General features: G+C 34.8%; 1 protein-coding gene across 1 annotated transcript in view; it reads left to right on the plus strand.

The window, feature by feature from the left end:
- LOC5573016 (four and a half LIM domains protein 2) overlaps positions 1 to 21,381 on the plus strand; it is a 245,164-nt gene that overhangs the window by 14,772 nt on the left and 209,011 nt on the right. Inside the window, exons 3-4 of the mRNA XM_021843544.1 lie at positions 1,944 to 2,145; positions 2,212 to 2,456. Of these exons, the coding sequence (XP_021699236.1) occupies positions 1,944 to 2,145; positions 2,212 to 2,456 (447 nt within the window). The remainder of the gene's footprint in view (positions 1 to 1,943; positions 2,146 to 2,211; positions 2,457 to 21,381) is intronic.

Below are 21,381 nucleotides of genomic sequence, written 5' to 3' on the forward strand. Positions count from 1 at the left end.
CTTCGGAACATTACATTTCGAAGCAGATTTTCGTAGGGTTGGACTATGCTATGAATATATTGCTCCGTAATGGTTATTGTGACAAACGTTCTACATTCTTTTTAACGCTTAAAGTTCTTAAATGCTTTTTTTAGAAGCTTTATGTACACTATTTGTATTTGTGGGTCATGTGAAATTAATAATCGCTTAAGTGTCCTTTATTTATGAACCTGACATTTCCTTAGAACAGTGCATGAATACAAAAAAAACAGTAATAAAGACGTATTTACAAAACAAAGCTTGATAACATACCTTATGAAATCAGCGAAAATTTGCAGGATTCTGCTATGAAACTTCAAGAGCCTGATAAGGAATCTGTAGAAACATGCAAGGGCTCTGGAAGCATCTTGCTATTTCAATTCTTAGTATCTCGCTTAGGATTTTGCTGCGATATTGCTGAAAATTCCTAAATCTCCAATGAAAATCTGCCAGCGCTTCCCAAATTCCTCTGTGAATCTTTTCAATATCCCCAATCTTTCTTCACAAATACTCAAAATACCACTAGAAATCCACATTACCCGCTATGAATTCACATGATGCCCTAGAGATCCTAAGAGTTTATTAATAATCACCACAGACAAACAGACGCAACACTCTAATTATTTTCATCGCACAGCAGAATATCGCCCAATTCTAATATATGGTAGTTGGCCGATGAGCCACTCGTGGCGCTCACATCACTTTTGTTAGAGTTTGACATTTGCTCACTACTGCCACCTAGTTCACGGTTGACCAAATGAAGTATTTTTAGCATTGGGCGTAAATGTTCACGTGACTATGTTTTAAATTTTTAATTGTTCTAGCCGTTACGTCTGTTTGTCTGTGGAATCACTATATTTTGTACATAAACCTTAATAACTAATTATACATTCTCACAATAATATGCAGTCATTCTCAAGAATCCGTTGAAAATTGAAAGCTCCCTGAACCTAATAATTATTTTATCAGACCCGTATCCTTGATTATTTTTTTTTAGGAATGTTCAATCGTCTCTTGACAAATCTAGCGTCTTACAGAATCTCCAATAAATATGGAACGTAGAAAAAATATTATACACACTTATACCACAGTCTAGAAATTTGAACACTCTCTATCGTATTTATTGCACGCTTCAATTATATTTTTGAGAAAAAAAGTGTAGTTTGGACTGCGTCTGCATATTTTTTCATGGTGGCGGTATCAAACGGGACAGTAGAATTCTTAAAAAAAAAAAATACGATATAGTAAAATATGCACACTTTTCATGGATTATATTTTGACACTAAAATAATACAATTTACTTTATGAAATTCCCGAACAATTATTTTGCTTTATTTGTTTCTTTTACTGCGGTGCTTTATCAACCAAATCTAAAGGAAAGTGTTTACATTCAGTGTTTCCCCACTGGCAGACTTAAGTGGGCTGGTCACTCAGCATGAATGCTCAAGAAAAGAGGTTGTTTTCTAATTGAGATACTGGTGGAGATTAATTGCCTCATGAAACTGTTTCATGCGAATGCATGAACAATGACCATCCCGATGTTAATAGGCGCGTACGAGAGCCGTTAGTAGTTAGTGGGATTTGGGCAAGGATTTGGGGGAAAATCGACGAAAATGGAGCTCTGCAATGCAGTCGGTTTGTAGTTGACTCGCAATTCAAATGATCAAAGCAACAGACACAATAACATTTACAAAAAATTCAAAACTCTAATGGTTTTTAAAAATGTTGCCAAAAACGGATCCACTTTATTGCCAAAATCGGGGGGTGCCAAAAATGGAGCATGCCAAAAACGGAGCATGCCAAAAACGGAATCCCACTGTATATAGCTTAAAAGTTTTATATTTCTAGTGGAACTTAGACTTAGACTTAGACATCTTGACCCACTTAGACTGTAACTTAATACTTATTTTTCCTTTAATTCACAGATTCAACGGTACTTCGATGTGATCCCATCGGAAAAGGTCCCAAAGATTGGCACCCAGGGCGAACGATTCCGAGACAAACAACTGGTCTACCAACTGCCAAAGCAAGACCTAGCCCTAGCGTTTTGCAAACACGTCGAGGAGACGAACCGAAGTTCCTACGAAGATTTCGTTGCGGCCCGTAACGAAATCGCCTTGGATATAGGTATGCTGTCTGGATATGCAATGAAGAGAGCTCTGTTCTTAATGTCAGTATCTTTCTGTATTTTAGGCTATGTGAAAGACACCCCAGCCAAGGCGCAATGTGCCGGTTGCGGCGATATGCTGAACCAGGGAGAGATGGCTGTGACGGCGCCAAAGTTCCGGGACCAAATTCTGTGGCACCCCAGATGCTTCAAGTGCACCACCTGTGATGAGCTGCTAGTCGACCTGACGTATTGCGTCCACGACGATCAAATCTACTGCGAGCGACATTACGCCGAACTGCTGAAGCCCCGGTGCAATGCATGTGATGAGGTAAGTGCCACTCGAGCAGAAAAATATGACAAATGAATACCTCGACATGGTATTAAAATTAAATACCTACATTCATAATAAGGTTGCATATGGAGGTAATAATTCGAATTTTATAATCTGTTGGTTCAAACATAGCTTGTGCTCCCATCTTGCAGTTTTGATTTCATAAAACTGATCCAGATTTTTTTTCCGGTAGTATAGCATAGCATAGCATAGACTGACTGTATATGTCAATGGTTGCTACTCCGTGATTGATCGGAACTGGTAAGAATTGCACTACGATCCAAATGAATAAGGGATGGGAGTTTCCTATATTATTGATCAATAACGGCGCCGGCCAAGTCCTTACAGTCAGTTGGGAAGGGGAAGGAATGTTAGGGTGTAATGATTGTTGCTTCTAGAGACCGAGAATACCTCTGCATCTCCACAATCATCACGGGAAGGGTGTTTATTATTGAGGGAGGAAAAGATCTGGGACTCACCTCTGTTCGATGATGCGATCCATGGACAAGGGGGAAATATACGACTCATATTTAAAGCTAGTATTGTATGTTTGTCTCGAGAAGTTTATGGTAGAAGCTTTAAAAAATACTTCAACATCTATAATGTCGAACAATTCAAAAGATGTTTTTATTAATGACGAAAACTGAAAATTACATGTATATATTTTAAATTATATGAAACAGGAATAACGCCGTCACTTGTAGTGACGAACTATACATAGTTAGTTTGAAAATTACATATGAGTATTACTGTGCATTTTGTCTCGATATGGTAGAAGTTTTAAAAAATACGTCAACATTCACAATGTCGAACAATTCAAAAGATACTTTTTAATAATGCCTAAAAGAGACAAATATACGTATATTGAAATTGTATAAGAAAATAGCATAATGCCGACACTTATAGTGACGAACCATACAAAGTTTGTTTTAAAATTACTTAAAAGTTACGCTTTCAAGAAAATATGTGTTATCACAAGCATGAAACGAACTCACCAGTTGGTAACACTGCGGAACACGTTTTTGTCTCAAGCATGAAAATACCGCTATTGACTTAATTAAGGATTGCTGAGTCCATTGCCGTTTTCAAAAATATCGCAGCACGTCTAGTTTTTGAAATATTGCCTGTTGAAAATGCAAAATTTTACTATATCAGCCAACTTGCATGCAAGTTTGCCAGCTGTATGGTAATTTATTTGCTTAATTTGCCACAGAATTCAAACTTCATGCATTAAACATCACTTATCATAAGAGTTCGTAATATTTTCGGTGCTTAAAAGTGATTTTTTGACGGTTTAGAAAAGTATTGTATTTTGTCATATAAGAGAAACGAAGAATTTTGTATGGAGATAGCAACCATGTTGGAAAAATCGATTTAATCAAAATATAAACGTTCAATTTGCACCAAATTATATCTAAAATGAAAGTTCAAGTCCTATTATGCATGTTTGGTGGATAAGATTACAAATTTTTTTGATGAATCATACTTTAAATTGTATGTAAACATCAATAAAATCAGTGTTTTATACAACTTTGGCGACCTGTAGCTAAAAATTGTGACGTGCTGGAACATTTCTGAGAACGGCATCAGATTCAGCAACCCCAAATCTACTAGAGACACATAATCTGGTTCTTGAGACACGCAAAAATGTCATTTTTATTACGCTGTGTAATCCATCCTCGACTGAACACAAAACTGATATTGACAGCAAAACTTCTTGGCGTCCCGAAAACAAACCGTCTTGCTTGTGCCTTCCATATACCTACCCAGCAAGACGCTCCAAAACAGAAAAAAAAATCTTTGGACACGAAAACACGCGCGAAACCGTGAGTCAAATCTATCGGACGACGCAAAACCGAACTGTCCTGCTTGGGCTTCACAAAGCACTACCCAGCAAGACGCTTAAAAACAGGAAAAAAAAATCTCCGGCGACGAAAACATGCGCGAAACCGTGAGCCAAATCTGAATGTGTTAATTACCGGGGTACAAATTAAAAAATGTTCAGATTAAATGTGGTCAAATCAACGGGGGTACCCGGTATTGATGTTTGTTTTCCAACTAAAAACTCTTCATAAAACTGATCCAGATTTTTTTCCGGTATTTGAAAAAGTCGCTTTGATGATTCTGAGTTCTTCTGAATAGAAAAAAAAATACTTAGGTGAATATTTTCGAAGAGTGATTAAGTTGAAAATAGTTACCGATTCTCTAAGAAGTAAAAAGCTTTAGTAAAGTTTGCGTTGCTGAATCTAATGCCGTTCTCAGAAATATTCCTGCATGTCACAGTTTTTTTTAAGACACCGACATGTTACTGCTTTCAGTGGACGATTTGCCGACCCATACTCCTTGACTCGATGCGGCTGAATGCTTGGTAACACTAACCACGAAGCCCACATTTTTTTTTATCTACAGGTCGCCAGACTCGTTTAAAACATTGATTTGAGTGACGTTAACACAAAATTTTTTGTTCGATTTTTCAAACTTTTTAGTGGTCTTATCCATCAAACATTCAGAATAGGACTCCAACTTAAGATATTATTTGGTTTTAATGGAAATTTAGATTAAATCGACTTTTTCAACATGCTTGCTCCATCGATACAAAATTTTTGGTTTCTCTTATATGACAAAATTCTATGCATTTCTAAATCATGAAAAAATAAACTTCGAGAATTATTTACCACATGAAGCTAAAACTCTGTGGTATATTAGGCCAATAAATCGTCTAACAAGCTGGTAAACTTGCATGGAAGTTGGCTAAAATCGTCAAACTCTACATTTTGAACAGTCAATATCTCAAAACTTTACGTGCTTTGAAAAAAGGTAATCGACTAAGCAAACCTATATTGTAAATAGCGGTATTTTGGTGATTGAGACTATTTTTTCTTTTCTCCGCAGTGTAACTTAATTTGATCTTCATAAGGTTACATATATAGATAATAGCAAATATATAATTGTTCAAGGTATTATAGCTCAGTTCAATATGTGCTTGTTACAGGCTTGCAATCTCGTTCGTGTCGGACATTATTCCTTGGGACGATGACCGAAGCTTCATAAATCAGAACAAACACATGCTGGGGGATAAAAACCGGGCTTACTTAGAGGGATTCCGGGTGGGAAGCAATTAAAACACAAAAGCGCTGGTTTTGCAAAGAGTGAGCTTAATTGCGAGTGAGGCCAATGTCCAACCGGGTCGAAATAGACCATTAAACAGTGTGTGATATCCTGATTTATTGCCTGCCAAACGACAATATGTAACGCGCTCAATAAAGTCATGATTATACACAGAGCGTAATAGTCGCTGTTTGCTCCTAGCACACAGGCAAACATGTCACCTTATTCATGGAGCCTGTCAACATTTGGGAATGGCAGCAAGGAATCACTTCCAGTGAGCAATATGTGACTAACTTGTTCGTATCTTCTTAGCAATAAATCAAATTTGATTTGGAGAGCTGCGCGTAGATGTTGAGATATTTTTTTTCTATGAAACTGAAAAGTAATGGTTTCTTCGGAAAAATGTCTTAGTAAGGATCCCAAACAGGGCGGCCGAGGAGACCATGTCCCCCGCGCCCTCAGATTTTAGGGGCTTCTACAAATTATGACTAAAAATATATATTATTGAAGATTCAAGAACTATTACAAATCGATGAATTTTTTGCACGTTGATTCATTTACCATTATTATAAATTATAAATAGCCATGGTGACTTAACACTCCAGATGGTTTGCTAGTGCGTTCGCAAGAATAGTCCAATATGTTTTTTTTTTACCTCAAACAAATGCTTAATACTTAATAATGATTTATAATTAAAAACTCGAATCTCTTGATAGCGATTTAAACAAAGGCAGAAAACAGTCAAGCTCGCGGGCCGCAGGATTTATTCGCCTTATTTGCATCGGTAGCTTAGAATAAAAGATAATTTTCAAGTTTACTTCATGGATAAGATAGATATACAACAGAGCTTTCATTTGAATTAAAAATTTCTCATATCGGACTATTACTGCGTACGCACAAGCCCTTTATGTCGAAAATGATACAAAAAGGTTGGACAGGCCTGCATTAACGAATTATGTCAATACCGGTAACTGGTATGGGGTGTTTACAAATACAGTCAATTATTTATTATTATGAAGAATTAACATAATTATCTTATTAGTTATTATTATTTTTAATAAAGCTCAAGTGATTTGAGGCATTACGGAGCCGATTTAATTTTTTGATTACTTAAAAACTCCGTTTATCGACATCACTGTACTAAAATTTTGAAAATCATACATTCTGGTGTTCGAAACATCATTCTTATATGCACTTGAATAGTGCAATCACATCAAATGGTTTCAGATCGAGGGAGTTCTAAAAGATTTCAGGTCGAGGTAGTTTCATAAATTTAAATTTGATTCAAAACAATAGTCTAAATAAGTCAAAATAACTGTACCTTTCTTCCATTATAATGACAAGTGACTTTTTTTACGTTACGGAACACGTTCCAATTACACTGCTTTAATAGTTTGTAAAGCTTTTGTTTGAATTTACAGATTTGAAATAATACATGTATTTAACAATTACTAAAAAATAAAATGTTTGACAACCCATTTAACAATCAATCGTTTGAACATTTTTTAGCAATAAAAAGTCTAATAAACACAGGAAAAAATTGTTTACATCTATAACCAAATAACTTCCAATGTAAAATTAGAACTAAGCTCTTAAACATGCGAAAAACTTCACCGAAAATAATAAAAATGCAAAAAAAACTGCACGAATCGATTGCTATGATGGACTATATATATTGCTATAACATCTTATTCTCTTGTGGTTTTTCCCAGTATTTCCCTGGAGAATATACATTTTTTAAATAATTATTTTCGTTTCTTTTCTTACTTACGATGTTTTCGACAAAAAACACATATTCCTAAATGATTTTTGGAAATTTTCAATAGCTTATTTTCACTCAATGTTTGCTTGTTCGTTTTTAATTTTGCGCTTTTCGGATAAACTAGTGAAGGTTATCTTTTTCCTAGGGCATGATAATGTGCTTCCAAAAATATTCTAATTTTTATGGGATTTAGTTGCGTCAACGACTTTTAAAAAGATTTAGAATTACTGAGAAACAATTTGGATATTCATCCTTTTGTTTGATCTTTATGCTTGAAATTTTAGTGATTTACATATAAATATGTCTGTCACTTACTTGTCCAACTATTGTGAGAAAAATAAACATACTTCTCGGAAGTTTTATGAAGTATCTTATTTTCGTTCGATTTCTTAGATATTCGGTGAAACTATTCCTTGAATCATGAATAGCTTAGCTTAGCTTAGCTTAGACTGACTACACATATCAATGGTTGCTATTCCGTGATTGACCGAAGTCAGTGAAAATGCACAAAGAATCAACTAGAAGTTCGGCTGGGATTGGCCATAATCTTCTTCAGTGTGCATAATTCAGTGCCTCTATTTATACCAGGTCAATAACGGCGCCGGCCACGTCCAGGTGCAGTCAGGTGGGATTGAGGGAAGGAATGCTAGTGTGTAATCTTTGCTATTTGGAGACCGTGTTTGCCTCTGCATCTCCACAAAGGTTACTGGGAGGGATGTTTGTTAATGGGGAGGATCGTTGGGTCAAAGGATTCACTTCGATAAGTGGTTAGACCATGATAACTAGTTATTTGTGAAATATAAATATGCTTTTATGAAAATATAATATTTTCATTTGATATTAACAATTTATATGTAGAGGAAAATTATGCCGACACTTGAGGTGACGAACCATTCAAAGTTTGTTGAACAAATACCTAAATGTAACATTCCTACAGCTGTCAGGACGCAAGCATGTGTTATTATATTTTACATATTTGAAAAGAAACAAAAACTCGATTGTCTGGAACATCATAGAACACTCTTATTCTTATTCCGACACTTACAGTGGCGAACCATCCAAAGTTTGTTGAATAAAGTGAACCTTTCGCAAGTCTACACTTGTAGTGTCGAACCATTCAAAGTTTTTTTTTAATTACAAAAATAAAGATAAAAAGAAATGAGTGTTTTGAAAACAAAAAAATGTTAAACATAAATACTTCATGAATTAGAGTTTATGTCGACACTCACAGTGACGAACCATTCATAGTTTGTTGAAAAATCATATTTACGTCCTACCGTTGTATCGGTTAAATGTGCATTCATACATATTTTATAGATTAGAAATAGTAGCATGAAACGAGCTCACCAATTGATCCGTCATCCTTGACTGAGCAGCAACAATCTACTTTCAGCTTAACTCGTTTGCTCGGCTATATAAAAGCACTCAGAGAAAATAGGCGCACGACTCGAGAGGGAAAACAGCTGACGACTGCTCGGGCTTTCTTGACGCACTGCCAAGGTCGAAGATCAAACAGAACTAACCGATCGCGGAACTTTTTCACTTCACTCGACCGACGCGCGACATGTTTGATCCTGCCCTCGTCACCCGCTCCCACAGGAGCAAGCGTCAAGGTCAAAATATTAAACAGAACTCGCAAAACCGAACTGTCCTGCTTGGGCTTCACAAAGCACTACCCAGCAAGGCGCTCCAAAACAGGGGAAAAAATTCTCCTGCAACGAAAATACGCGCGAATCCGTCAGCAAAATCAATCGGACGACGCAAAACCCTCGGTGAAACTATTCCTTGAATCATGAAGATCAAATACTGCACACGGTTAAGTGATCCAGCATTAATTTATTATATTTTAAAATTGTGTAAAAGAGTCTATTGAATTACAAAAATGATTTGTTTTCTAAGTTTTATAAATTTATTTTTAATAGCAACCCGTAACTATAAAATTGTTATTCCAAGTTTCCAAGCAATTAAAAATTAATTTCTGCCAATGCCAAATGATAAATGAACCTTACATTCAAACAAGAACTTAACAATCAATTTTATCGAAAAATAAAATCTGTGAAAAGGCACAATAGGACTCCAATCCTGTTCTTAAATAATAAACATATTTATGATATAGCTAGTGGTCCAGGCAAACTTCGTTTTGCCATCAAGTAAAACGCCATGAAACGTTCCATGCAAAATGACTGATCCGTTCACTCTCGTTTTCCGACTTCTCCGGTGAATGTCCTGATCTTCTCATACACACAAACACGTCGGAACACTTCAAGAATGTAACTGTGAAAGAATCAGCTAAATCCGTTGACTCGTTAATTTATTTGATTTAATTTTGTTAACATTTCAATATTTCATATTCCAACAATAAAAAACTTTTATCACTTTACATATTTTTAGCTGTATCATTTCTACGGCAAATAATATTCAAATCGCCATAGCGTCTTTTTTATATGTTTGCATAATTTCGTCATTTTATAAGTTCCACAACAACTCTAAATCTGTGTTGATTTTGCTCTCGAAAGGAAACCTACCGGATATATCCAAATTCCAGCAGTACTTGTTTTCAAAGAACTGCGTCATCCTGGATTTTTTTGTTTTCAAAGAATTGTTCCAGAAACTTCACTACAAATATAAACTCAAATTATTTTAAAAACCTTGCATTTTTTTCTCAATTTTTGGAATGAATTTCTTCATGAGGTACATCTGAAATCTCCATCTGCTAAAAATCTGAAAAAAATTCTACCATTTAAGTATCATCTTTATAGAAATGTTTGGCGAAATTACACATTTATAAAAACATTCAGAGAGAAGTTTTAAAACATGTTTTTTGAGATGGTTAAGAAATTTATCAAATATTTCTAAGCAGAACTATATCCATTATTCAAAAAATCGTACTTCTTCTTTTAAGATATTTTTTAGATATGTTTATTAACTTTTCGGGATAAAATTTCGGTAAAATTCATTGGTGGAATTCTCACATAGCTTGCTGATTCATCACTGGCAAATCTAGAAGTTCAATGCAGGAATTCTGACAGATTTATAAACACAATTTGATAAGTAACTACTGACATGTTCAGTTATTTTTTTAGATGTTCTTATTGAATAAATATATAGTCGAATATCTAAAGGAGACAATATTTATGAAAACTCTACAATTTGTGAAAGATTTAAAATTAGAACTTATAAATTGGAATTTTGATTTGGTTGTTCCCTCTGAAATAAATTAAACAAACAAGTTCACTTGTTCAATAAATTGAACAAACAAGTTCACTTGGAATTTCCAAAAGAAGATTAGAATAAGTTCCTTTAAAAATATTGCCTTTGCAAAAAAAACTCCGAAGATTCAAGAATTCGGTTATGTTCAGATTCAGAATATAATGATGTTAATTTTTTTTTTGACTGAAGATACTTCTTTCATTTTGCCGGTGCCAAAAAGGAGCAAAATTTCATATAAATCTTTCAATAACTCGAAAAGTATGTGAGATAAAAATATGCTCTTTTCGAGAAAATTATGCGTTTTTACAAGTAACAATTAACACTAGAACAATTGAAAATTGTACAAAATCATCCAACCAAGTTATCGTGAAAAAAGTGATTTTTAGGGGTGTTCCACGAAAAACTCCACAAATGTACATGAAAAACAAAAGATATGCATACGGTATCTTCAGCAAAGTTGTTTCTCATAATATTGCCTACAACTTTCCCGAGTAAACTTTATTTTTAAATTCATAAATACGAAGAATAAAATTTCGTTCTCACTTTTAGGTGGATTAATCACCAAATTGACACTTTCATAAAATAGCGTTTATTTTATGGAAAAACTTTGCCGAAGACACTATAGTACAAAAATCATGTTTTCAAGGTCAAAACAATTTAGATCACGTTTTTTTTTAGGAACGGCTACAGTGTGCGAGGGGGGAGGTGGTCAAGCCAAGCGTGACAAGCCTCACAAAAATTCCGGAGGACGCATACAAAAAAACGTGACCCCCCCCCCCCCCCACCGGTAAAAAAAAAGTTGAAATATTAGCGTGACATAATTTATGTACCATCCCTAATATTGACCCCATAATATCAATATTATCGATATATGCACAACCATAGTACTACTAAGTCATGAATTTGTTAATTCTATCAACAAGAAACGGAACAAATTCGTCAACAGGCCTAAAACTTCTTCTTTTTTTTTCTTTCTGGCGTTACTTCCGTTACAAAGACAGAGCCTGCTTCTTAGTTTACTGTTCTTATGAACACATCCACAGTTATTAACTGAGTATGCAATTGACTATTTTTCATAGCCTTTTTTATACAATATGTATCGGCCTCGTAAATTCTAATAAAATACGTAAACCGAATAAAACATCGTCCACATCCGACCAATATTAAGCAAATCACCAGTAACAGCCATCACTGAAATCACAACAAATGGAGGGATAATATGTGAATCCTTGAGCGGTAAAAACCACACCATTTCACGGATCATTCCATCGGATGTTAGCGTTCCATAACGACTACATCTTGCATAAACTGCTGACCACTGACTGGAGCCCGACAGACAGCCGAGTAGTGGTAATGGCAAAATAATGATGATCTGCACGAGTCGTTTCCTGATGGACGAATCCGACAAAACAGCCAGTTAGTAGCCATTTCCTGTGTTGGGAAGGAAGGAAAACTGTTTGAGCGGTGTGGAACTAGTTCCCTAACAATGTTGGAAGACGAACGACCCCTTCCTGAGGGGAAGGGAAATGGGTGAAGGTCACAGATGGATGGCCAAGCAGGCTAACTGGGAGTGTTCTGTGGCAATTATGGTGATGAGAGTGGCTTCCAAGATTGTAGCAACGATAATTGATGTCATGCGGGAAGGAAGGATATAGGATGCATCAGGGAGAAGATTTATAAGAAAGTAGCTCTTTGTCGAGAAGTGGGCGAGTTTGCGGACAACAACGGTCAATGTCAGTTAAAACGGTAGTAAAATTCGCAGAAAAGCTCATGAAATGGTAATTATGTGAACGCAGTTGAAGAGCTTGGCTGCGTGCAACAATGAAAAAATGTGTTAGCAATAAACTGGAAACTGGAGAAAAATGTATACAAAGTGCAACTATTATGAAGATGAGCGATGGTTTCAGTGGCATAACACTGTTTGTTTCTGCATTTATTTTGTATTTTCCTTGAAGAAGGTTCATTATGGTTCTTTTACCAATATACACATATTTGTATTTATTATAGAGGTTTTCAACCGACGAAACCTATTTGAAATCTGGATCTAAACTCGAAATATTTCTAAACTTCTTAACCCTCTAATACCCAACCCCGCCTTTAGGCGGGGTACACTTCGGAATTCTGTGTATTTTTTCGTAGCTCGGAAATCAAAATGATTTTATTTTTGGCTTATACCTTGACTCATAACACGCATATAAGAAAAGTTTTTTATGACTTTTGAAACTCTTTTGTATTTTTAGAAATTGTTTGAAAAATTGCATTCTTATATAACCTACAAATGCCTGGGCTTCATTTAACCTGTAATATAAAAAATCGTACCTTTTATATTTTTCTACGATTAACCTATCACAAACGAAGAGCCTGGTGGTATCAACATCATTTCAAACCTGTTTTTCCGTTAGTTACACGGAAAATAAAATACGCTCCAAAAAAAAATTAAAAATTTAATATTTTTAAAAATACCGTAACAATTTAAATTTTTATTATTGCCAAAAATCAACAACTAGAAAAGGCTTCAAGAAAAAATGAAAAAAGCTAGGGATGTTCAAAAATAAAAATTATAAAAATCAAAAACCAAAATTTAAAAATTTGTGAATAAAAATAAATAAATGCCTAGAACGTGTTTAGAACGATTTTAGATAACGAAAAATAATACTTAAATCGAAAATAAAAATTTGGGTATTAGAGGGTTAATTCATCTAATTGATCGCCTGGATAGAACATCTCCACAAAATGTTCATTCATAAGAGTACAACATATTTTTTTCTAATCATTTGGACCAAAATTTAATGGAGCCTTGAGTGTTTAAACACTCACATATAAATGGAAACATTTGAAATAACGTAAGAAGACAATTTCAACTGATATGAATTGCAAATGAAAATTATATGTCATGTTTTGCAAAAATTGATTGAGAAATGATATTTTAGATAGGAACATATTACAATTTCTATCTAGTTTTAGGAAAATTATCTCAAATTTTGAAAAAGCGTCAAGAGAACAAAACACATTGTTAACAACCAATAGTAAAAAAGCCTAAAACATACTTTAGTAACCAGTGTTCATCAGTTGTACTGGCGTGTCTAAACAGTGTGACACTGGGAGAGCACGTCCAGACCCAGAAAATGAATAATTTGATGCTCTTATTTCCTGTCTCTTCCATCTGTAAGGTATAGTTTACTTATGTCTAGCATTTCGGTTCCAGAATTTGAAGGTCAACAGTTCGATGCTATTTGTCGACCTTTTGGTTTTTTTTCTTCGTCATCTATCAGATCATATTTTAATAAGTACTGATTTGTTGACCTATCACTAAGCTTGCCTGACATTATATTGATCTTACATGATTTTAACAAAATATTGTTCAATTACTAATTTTTGATATTATTTTGATCTTTTATCTCTAACAAATCAATAACTGATTATGATCAACAGCTATTCCCTTTAGAACAACAAATCATGATCTTTTCCAGCTTCTTCGACCTGCTTTGGTTATCATTAAAATATGAAATTGCATCACATAGATTAAAACCGACAGGCCACTATATAAGCAAACGAGGTTAGACATATCCCGCACCTATTTTTCCCGGTTAGCTCTACATCCTTTCAAATAATCGGTAAAAGGAACCCGAGAGTGCTCCGTACACACCTTTTTTCAACTTTCACTACGATAATTGATTTTCCATCAGCCTAACCGCACCCAGGAAGCCGATAGCTTCCTTCCATTACTGTCAGCGGACCATTGCAAAAGTGAACTTGAAGGACAACCTCTGCCCAAGGCGAGAAGGTACATTTTGCCTTTCTTTGCCACTGTAAGTGTCCAAGCGAATTATAAACATTGTTTTGCAAGGGATGAATTAACAAATTTGAACCGTTGCCAGCAGCGGGTAATTGCTGCGACGACTTTTAACATTTTTCCCTCCATGAGACTACGCTCTGCTAGTTTTATATAGGAGTAGAGAAAGCGAACGGATGCGACGCCAATTTTCGCACAAAACTACGCGTTTCGCCTCAGTGGATGCAAATAAAAGGTCTAGAGTCGGGCAGTAAAATTGGCACTGCTTCTGAAATTATTTCGAGAAATGTCCTACTGAACCATGATCTGGTAAGATTACACATAGGGAGCATCGTTTGGGTAACTGAGAGAGAAGGTCAGCAAGTTCAGCGATCAAATGAAAAATTAGATGGGCGAAAAACAAAATCGACAGTTACTTACAGAAAAATGTATCGAAAATGATATTATTGATGGTAACGAATGGTACCGTCGATGGGGGTGACAATGGGTCTAGGGGGTGTGATTGAATCAAAACGGAAAATTATTATGTATGAAATAATTCAGCTAACAACGCTGATATTACTAAAATTTATAATTCATATGTTAGGGAACATATTATTACACATAACATTTTTAGAAATAGTAGTCTTTGTTTGATATATCAATAAACTTGTATGTTGAAAACTAGAGAAAACTAACAACATTAAATTTCTCCTGTGCAAAGTATAACGCATGTACTTTAACCTCTATGGTTATATTAGCAGAAGGTCGAACGTCATTTCAATACAATTCAATCGTATTTTCCGGAATCTGTTGTATTTTTCCACAAAAAAAAAACAATTTTTTTCGGTACGGTGTCTAAAACATTGAAAATGGGGGTGAGATTGGGTCATGTTAGAACGATTGTGACTGAAATCACAAGTCTACATTTTTGTCTTTTTGCGGTGTCGTGTGTACTCTTTCATCATTAGGATGTGTTTATTATTTCTAAATACAACATCCTGAAACATCAAACAGGTCTACTTGAGGATTCCGTGCATTGAATAACAATGCAACTGATTTTCGTGCGCAGCAACAACGTTAAATTCAATCAAATATTTTTTTGTTGTTTTCAAATTTAATTATTTATTAGTGTTTTCATATTGTAGAAGCATCGCACGGAAGTACAAAAGAATTGGATCGCTGAAATACCAGGATTATGACGTCAATAACTGTATGAAATGTATTGATCGTGGAATGTCGCACCGACATTTAACTATTTGCGAAGGTTTAATATGATAACTGTTTCAGTGCACCTTTGGGGAAACTGAAAAGGCTTTATGGCAATAGGGATGAGATTTTAAAGTCAATATGAAGGAAAAAAAGAAAATTTATGTAAACTTGACGATAAATGCTGGATTTACATATTTTTTCTCATAGCTCTTCAATTTTTCGGTATAATCGTACTTTTAAGTGGGTTTATCATACTTGTGAAACATTTTAGATGCCTTTTCGTCATGCTTGCATCGTATTTCATCAATATTTTTCAGCTGTGAATAGTTTTGCAATCATATTCTAAAAAACAAGTTATGGATCTGAAACTATTTAAATTTAATAAAACTATTTAAATTTAAGAAACGGTAAATCAAGTCAACTTACATAAGTTGTAATCATAATTCAGTATGGTATCAAAATCGAAATTTGCAATGCAAAAGATTAGTTTATCAAACAAATCAAACAAAGCTGTAGCATTCAAAGAAAACTACAAAATAGTAAAAATGTTGGTTTGCTGGAAATAATACTATGGTTCTCGTTGATGAAAGTTGTGCCCATTTGTTGATCAAAGTTGTGCCCATTCTTTCTGAAACCATAAGGTTGATGTACCAATAGTGAATCAACTTCAAACAATTTTGTGTATAAAATCGAATAATACAGCCAGAGATTTTATGTTTACGGCATACGATACATATAAGCATTATAATAGCACTACAAATTCTAACATGTTGAATAACAGCACTTCCACCGCACACACACAAATATTCGGCAAAAATCGCACGTTCAACCCAATCATCTTCAAACTTTCAGGGAGTAAAAAACTTGTTATGTTAATATTTTCCGATGTTTATTTTGTTCAGTTTCAATTCCATATCCAAATGCACGAACTTTTCTCTTCTCATTACTCATAAGGTCCGGTATAACATAACATAACACAACAGTCCATTTTTTCTTCATATCTTCCTCTGATTTCATTTCCTTAGGATGCTTCTGAAGTACCTGCCTCATGATGGCCCAGTACATTTCAATTGGCCGCAGTTTCAGTATGTTCGGGGGTTGAGGTACTTCGGCACGAAATTAGCCTCCTTAGCCTTGTGACACTCTGAAATCTTCGAGTAATGCACTATGTTTTATTTTGTCGATTTCATACGCTTTATGAATAGTGCTCAAACCGTTGAATTTAGCCATACAGTTTGTTCGGAGAAGTTTCTTGGTATATTACAGCGCATCTTTTGATGCAAAAAGTTTTATGATTAATCCACCTAGCTGTGAGATAGAAAAACTATTTTTTCATAACATTTAGATAGACATATTGTGTCTTCAGCAAAATTGTAGAATTGGTCATTTGAAACAACTTTGTCGGAGACACGATTTTTCTATCACTTATATTTTTTTGAAATATATGCCGTTGCGTTGTATGTGAATGGGCCCCTATAACTGGCTTTGGCGAAAAATGGCGCAGACAAATCATACAAATCATGAAAGTACCATATTGTCCCTTTGACAGTTGACAAAAACTTTTTTCTATGAGCGTCTTTGCATGGGATTTTACTATCAAACAAATAAGCCTTATCGAAAGGAATTTGACTGATAATTCCTTTACTTTACGAGATAGAGAGGTGCGATGCTCAGCGAAAACACGCGTTTGAAGATATCTAACAACTTTGTACAAGACATGAAAAATATAAAAAATCTTGTGAAAGAGTTATGAATTTTTTAACAGAATGTACACAAATTGTATGATAAAACTCGTCAAACATTTTTGTTCATAACTTTTAACTAAGATTTTTAACATTTTTCATGTTTTCTACAAAGTTGTTAGATACAGTCACCCCACGCAGTTGAATCACCCACAATTTATGGATCAGCTGATTTTAAAAGACAAAAATATTATCAAACTTATCACAAAACATCACAGAATCGTTTTTACTGATAAGCAACACATAGTGTTAAGCCATTTCAAGGCTTTTTATCTCAGTAAAATAGCCCTTGATCGCGATAGGAATCAACAATATTACTAAAAAATTTTTGAAGCTATTTGGGCTGTATTTTTGGCCAACTTTGTAAGTCGTGTGGCTATTGACGCTCAGCTAGGAACGACGTTTTAAATTTGGTTTCAAAGATTTTCGGTGAGAGATTGGGCCCTAAACAACATTTCAAGCGTGTGCTGAAATAAGGGCGTAAGTCGCATGATCGATTTCTCTTCATCGATCCTCTCTTCTGTGAATAAAGGTGACAAGATGCAAGTTTGTAAGCATTTTGTCACCTTTATTCACAGAAGAGAGGATCGATGAATAGAAATCGATCATGCGACTTACGCCCTTATTCTAGCACACGCTTGATTTACAGATTCAATAAACATATTTCTGAGAGATATATGCGTATTTATACGGATTTGGCTAAGATTTTCGAGTAAAATACTTGATCAATAAATTGTGGGAAATATACACACCAGTCACAATTTATGAATCAGCGTTAAAACTACTCAGTATTTTTAAAAATGATTCTTAGTTTCAAATAATTCCCAATGTAAAATATTGTTACGGGAGAGCCAAAGTGATTTGGGGCCGTTCATAAACTACGAAAACTTTTTTTTTGTGGAAAAAGGAATCTGAACATACCTAGAGTAAAGTGGGGTAAGAGTTTCTTTTTAAGATTTCTAGCTCAATTCAAAACAAATCTTATAAATGTCATGGTGGTTCTAATGCTATTCAAGTAAGAGACTTTCAATCCAAATATCATAAAAATTGATTGAGATTTGGAAAAGTTATGGCTATTTGTTGTTTTTCGACGTGAATATTGTAATATTTGGTCAAACTTTCGTTGCATGGAACCAATTGAAGATAAAATCTATTTCAATATTTCATGTAAGGGCGTTTCTAGGCCTATCAAAAGGTTGCTTTGAAGTGTATTAGTTTTTGCATAAATGCTTGAAAACAATTTTTGGCCCATAGTGGGGCAAAAGTTCGAATCTGCGGGGCAAAAGTTCGACCCATGTATAAAATCACGGAAAAATTTGCAAGTTGCCCAAAATCCACATATAATCTTCAAATTTAGTTAAATTTGTCTGATCGTGTGAAAACTGTCACCAAAAGTTTACATTTCTACTTAGTTTTGCGAAAAACTGCTATTTTTGAGTATATTACAATCAACCCGTTTTTGGGCAATTTTTTGATGAAAATTTAGAGTTTATTTTTCGTCAAACTTAAGTTTACATTTTTTTAGTTGCGGTATATTTTTATTTGTGTTCTTATAGTTGCGGTATCCGTTGTTTTCATATGGGACCCTCCACTATAGGAACACTTTACCGCAACTATTGGTACAAGTAAGAAACGTTTTAGCAATTTTAGTGATATTTCCTCAGTTTTAAAGCAATTTGAACGCTCTTTTCAACTATTCCGCGTATCAACAAGCCAATACGTCGATTGGCAGAGCTATAGGAACACCCATAACTAAGGGAACACTTGCACGGAAGACCTATTACGATTTTATCAATAAATAAAAAAGATATAGCATAAACAAAGTGTCCATTTTATGAAATGAACAGTCCTTTACTCATTGGTACTATACCAGGGAGAAAGCTTTAGAATCATTTTTAAAATTTTATTTTGAATTCTCTGCAGAGCTTTCTTCCTGGTATTACAACAGCTAGTCCATATTGGTACAGCATACAACATGGCTGGCCTGAAAATTTGTTTGAATATCAAAAGCTTGTTCTTAGGACAAAATTTGGATTTTATATTAATAAGGGGATAGAGACATTTTACATATTTGTTACATTTGGCTTGAATGCCCTCAATGTGGTTTTTGAAAGTTAAATTCTCATCTAGCATGAGCCCTAGATACTTAACTTCATCTGACCAATTTATTGGAACCCCTCTCATCGTGACAACATGTCTACTTGAAGGTTTCAAATAAAGAGCTTTTGGTTTATGTGGGGATATTATTAGTTAAGTTTTGGAAGCATTAAGAGAAATCTTCCATTTTATTCAAACTTTTTTTGCAATCGACTCAGAGTTGTTCAATATCGGTCATGTCAGCTGATGGCTGATATACTAAAACTATCAATATCACTTGCGATATCACTTTGATTTGACAACCAGCAACAGTGATGCGACATCGCACTCTAGATCATAATCACTGCAGAATGAGTGATCATGTGGTAAATATCCACGCTATTAATGTTTTTTCAGTGATCAACACATAGTTTTCATCCATCTACAGCAGTGTCAAAAATATCGTGCTGATAAATTGCCATTTTATTTGCTTAAGTTAAGCCCAAACTCAACCCATCAGTGATATCCATAGTCTATCGCCATCAATGCACTGATGACCGAGTAGACAGCATGATGTTGATGTGATATAGAATGATCTGAATTGTATCGCAGTCGGCCTGTACAAATCAGCAAACTTCAAGCATTGATAGTGATAGTGAGCAACTCTGAATCGACTACAGATGGCACGCAGACTACGTCCTTTGGCAGAGAGGTCTGTATCATTCGCAAACAAGGATTGTTGACATCCCTGAGGTAACTCAAGTAAATCAGAGATGAAAGTATTGTATAATATTGGTCCCAAATATGGGGCACAGGTATTTCCACCTTCCTAGCTCTCTGAAACGAGAAGATAAATGGACCCTAGCCCAGATTGCATTGAAAATAAGCAATTATTCGGAACAAACACACCAAATCCGTTCGAGAGCTCCAATCGTTTTGTTAGAAAATGGAATGCACATCCATCATTGACAGCATGGATCCATAAACAATCCTTTACGACAAAAAATCATGTGGTCAGGAAAGCACTAAACAGCACCATCAGAACTCGCAACCAAACCAGATGTGCTTTAGGGGGAAAGCACTAATTTTCGACCTACAAAAATTCTATGTCAATTTTCGGATTTTCATACAAAGTAGGCCAAAATCGTATGAATGGGTCAAAAATTAGCACAGGGTCGAAAATTGGTGCTTTTCCCCTATCTTGTTTTTCTATCACTTTTACACACATTTACAAACGAAAAAAAAAACTATCCGGGCGGCGTTGCACCGGCCCAACTACCAGCACTTTTACCACTTTTTAAAAGATTTGTTATGCCACAATCAGCCGATTACATTTTTCATCAGCCGAATTACAAATAACGCGAAACCGAAGTAAACGTGACAGAAAACTCAAAACGCCGCCGCCCGCGCGCCCTGCTTGCTGCGATCTCCTTTCTACAAAATTTTTAAAAATGTTATGAAAAACAACTTCTTTGAAGACACTTTTGGTTTAACTCTTCATTTGAGCATATTAAATCCAATACGAAAGTTTAAACTTAGTAAGGATCTGAAAAATCAGTTTTTTGGCCTAACTTTTTTGTAATCAGTTTAACATTAACATGGTCTTTGGAGGAGTTGTGGAGGAAGAATGACACACAATTTTTACTGAACATTGCAAATTTATAACTAGTTTATAACTGAAAGGTTACAGAGAAAGTGGTTGTAAAGTGAACTGAATACAGATAAGAAGAACAAACCTAAAAGATTTTTTTATCATGATACGTAAGTCCATTGATCTGAATGAATACATCATCAAAATCAAGAATGTAGAAAACTGCGTTTGAAAAATTAATCTGATATAATTTTGAACTCGGTGGAATTAAGAGTTCGCAAAAACGGAAGAAAATGATATAATTACACATCAGATACCGTCAGTATAACTAAAATACAGTTGAAGGATGCAAATAAAATTTATTTTAAAAACAAGTAAAAATTTTAGACCGATTTTTACACAAACGCCTGTGGTGTTAAAATAAACATCTAGCTCATATTTAAAAAAAA

This window comes from Aedes aegypti, chromosome 2 (assembly GCF_002204515.2).
Source record: "Aedes aegypti strain LVP_AGWG chromosome 2, AaegL5.0 Primary Assembly, whole genome shotgun sequence".
Taxonomy (NCBI): Eukaryota; Metazoa; Arthropoda; class Insecta; order Diptera; family Culicidae; genus Aedes; species Aedes aegypti.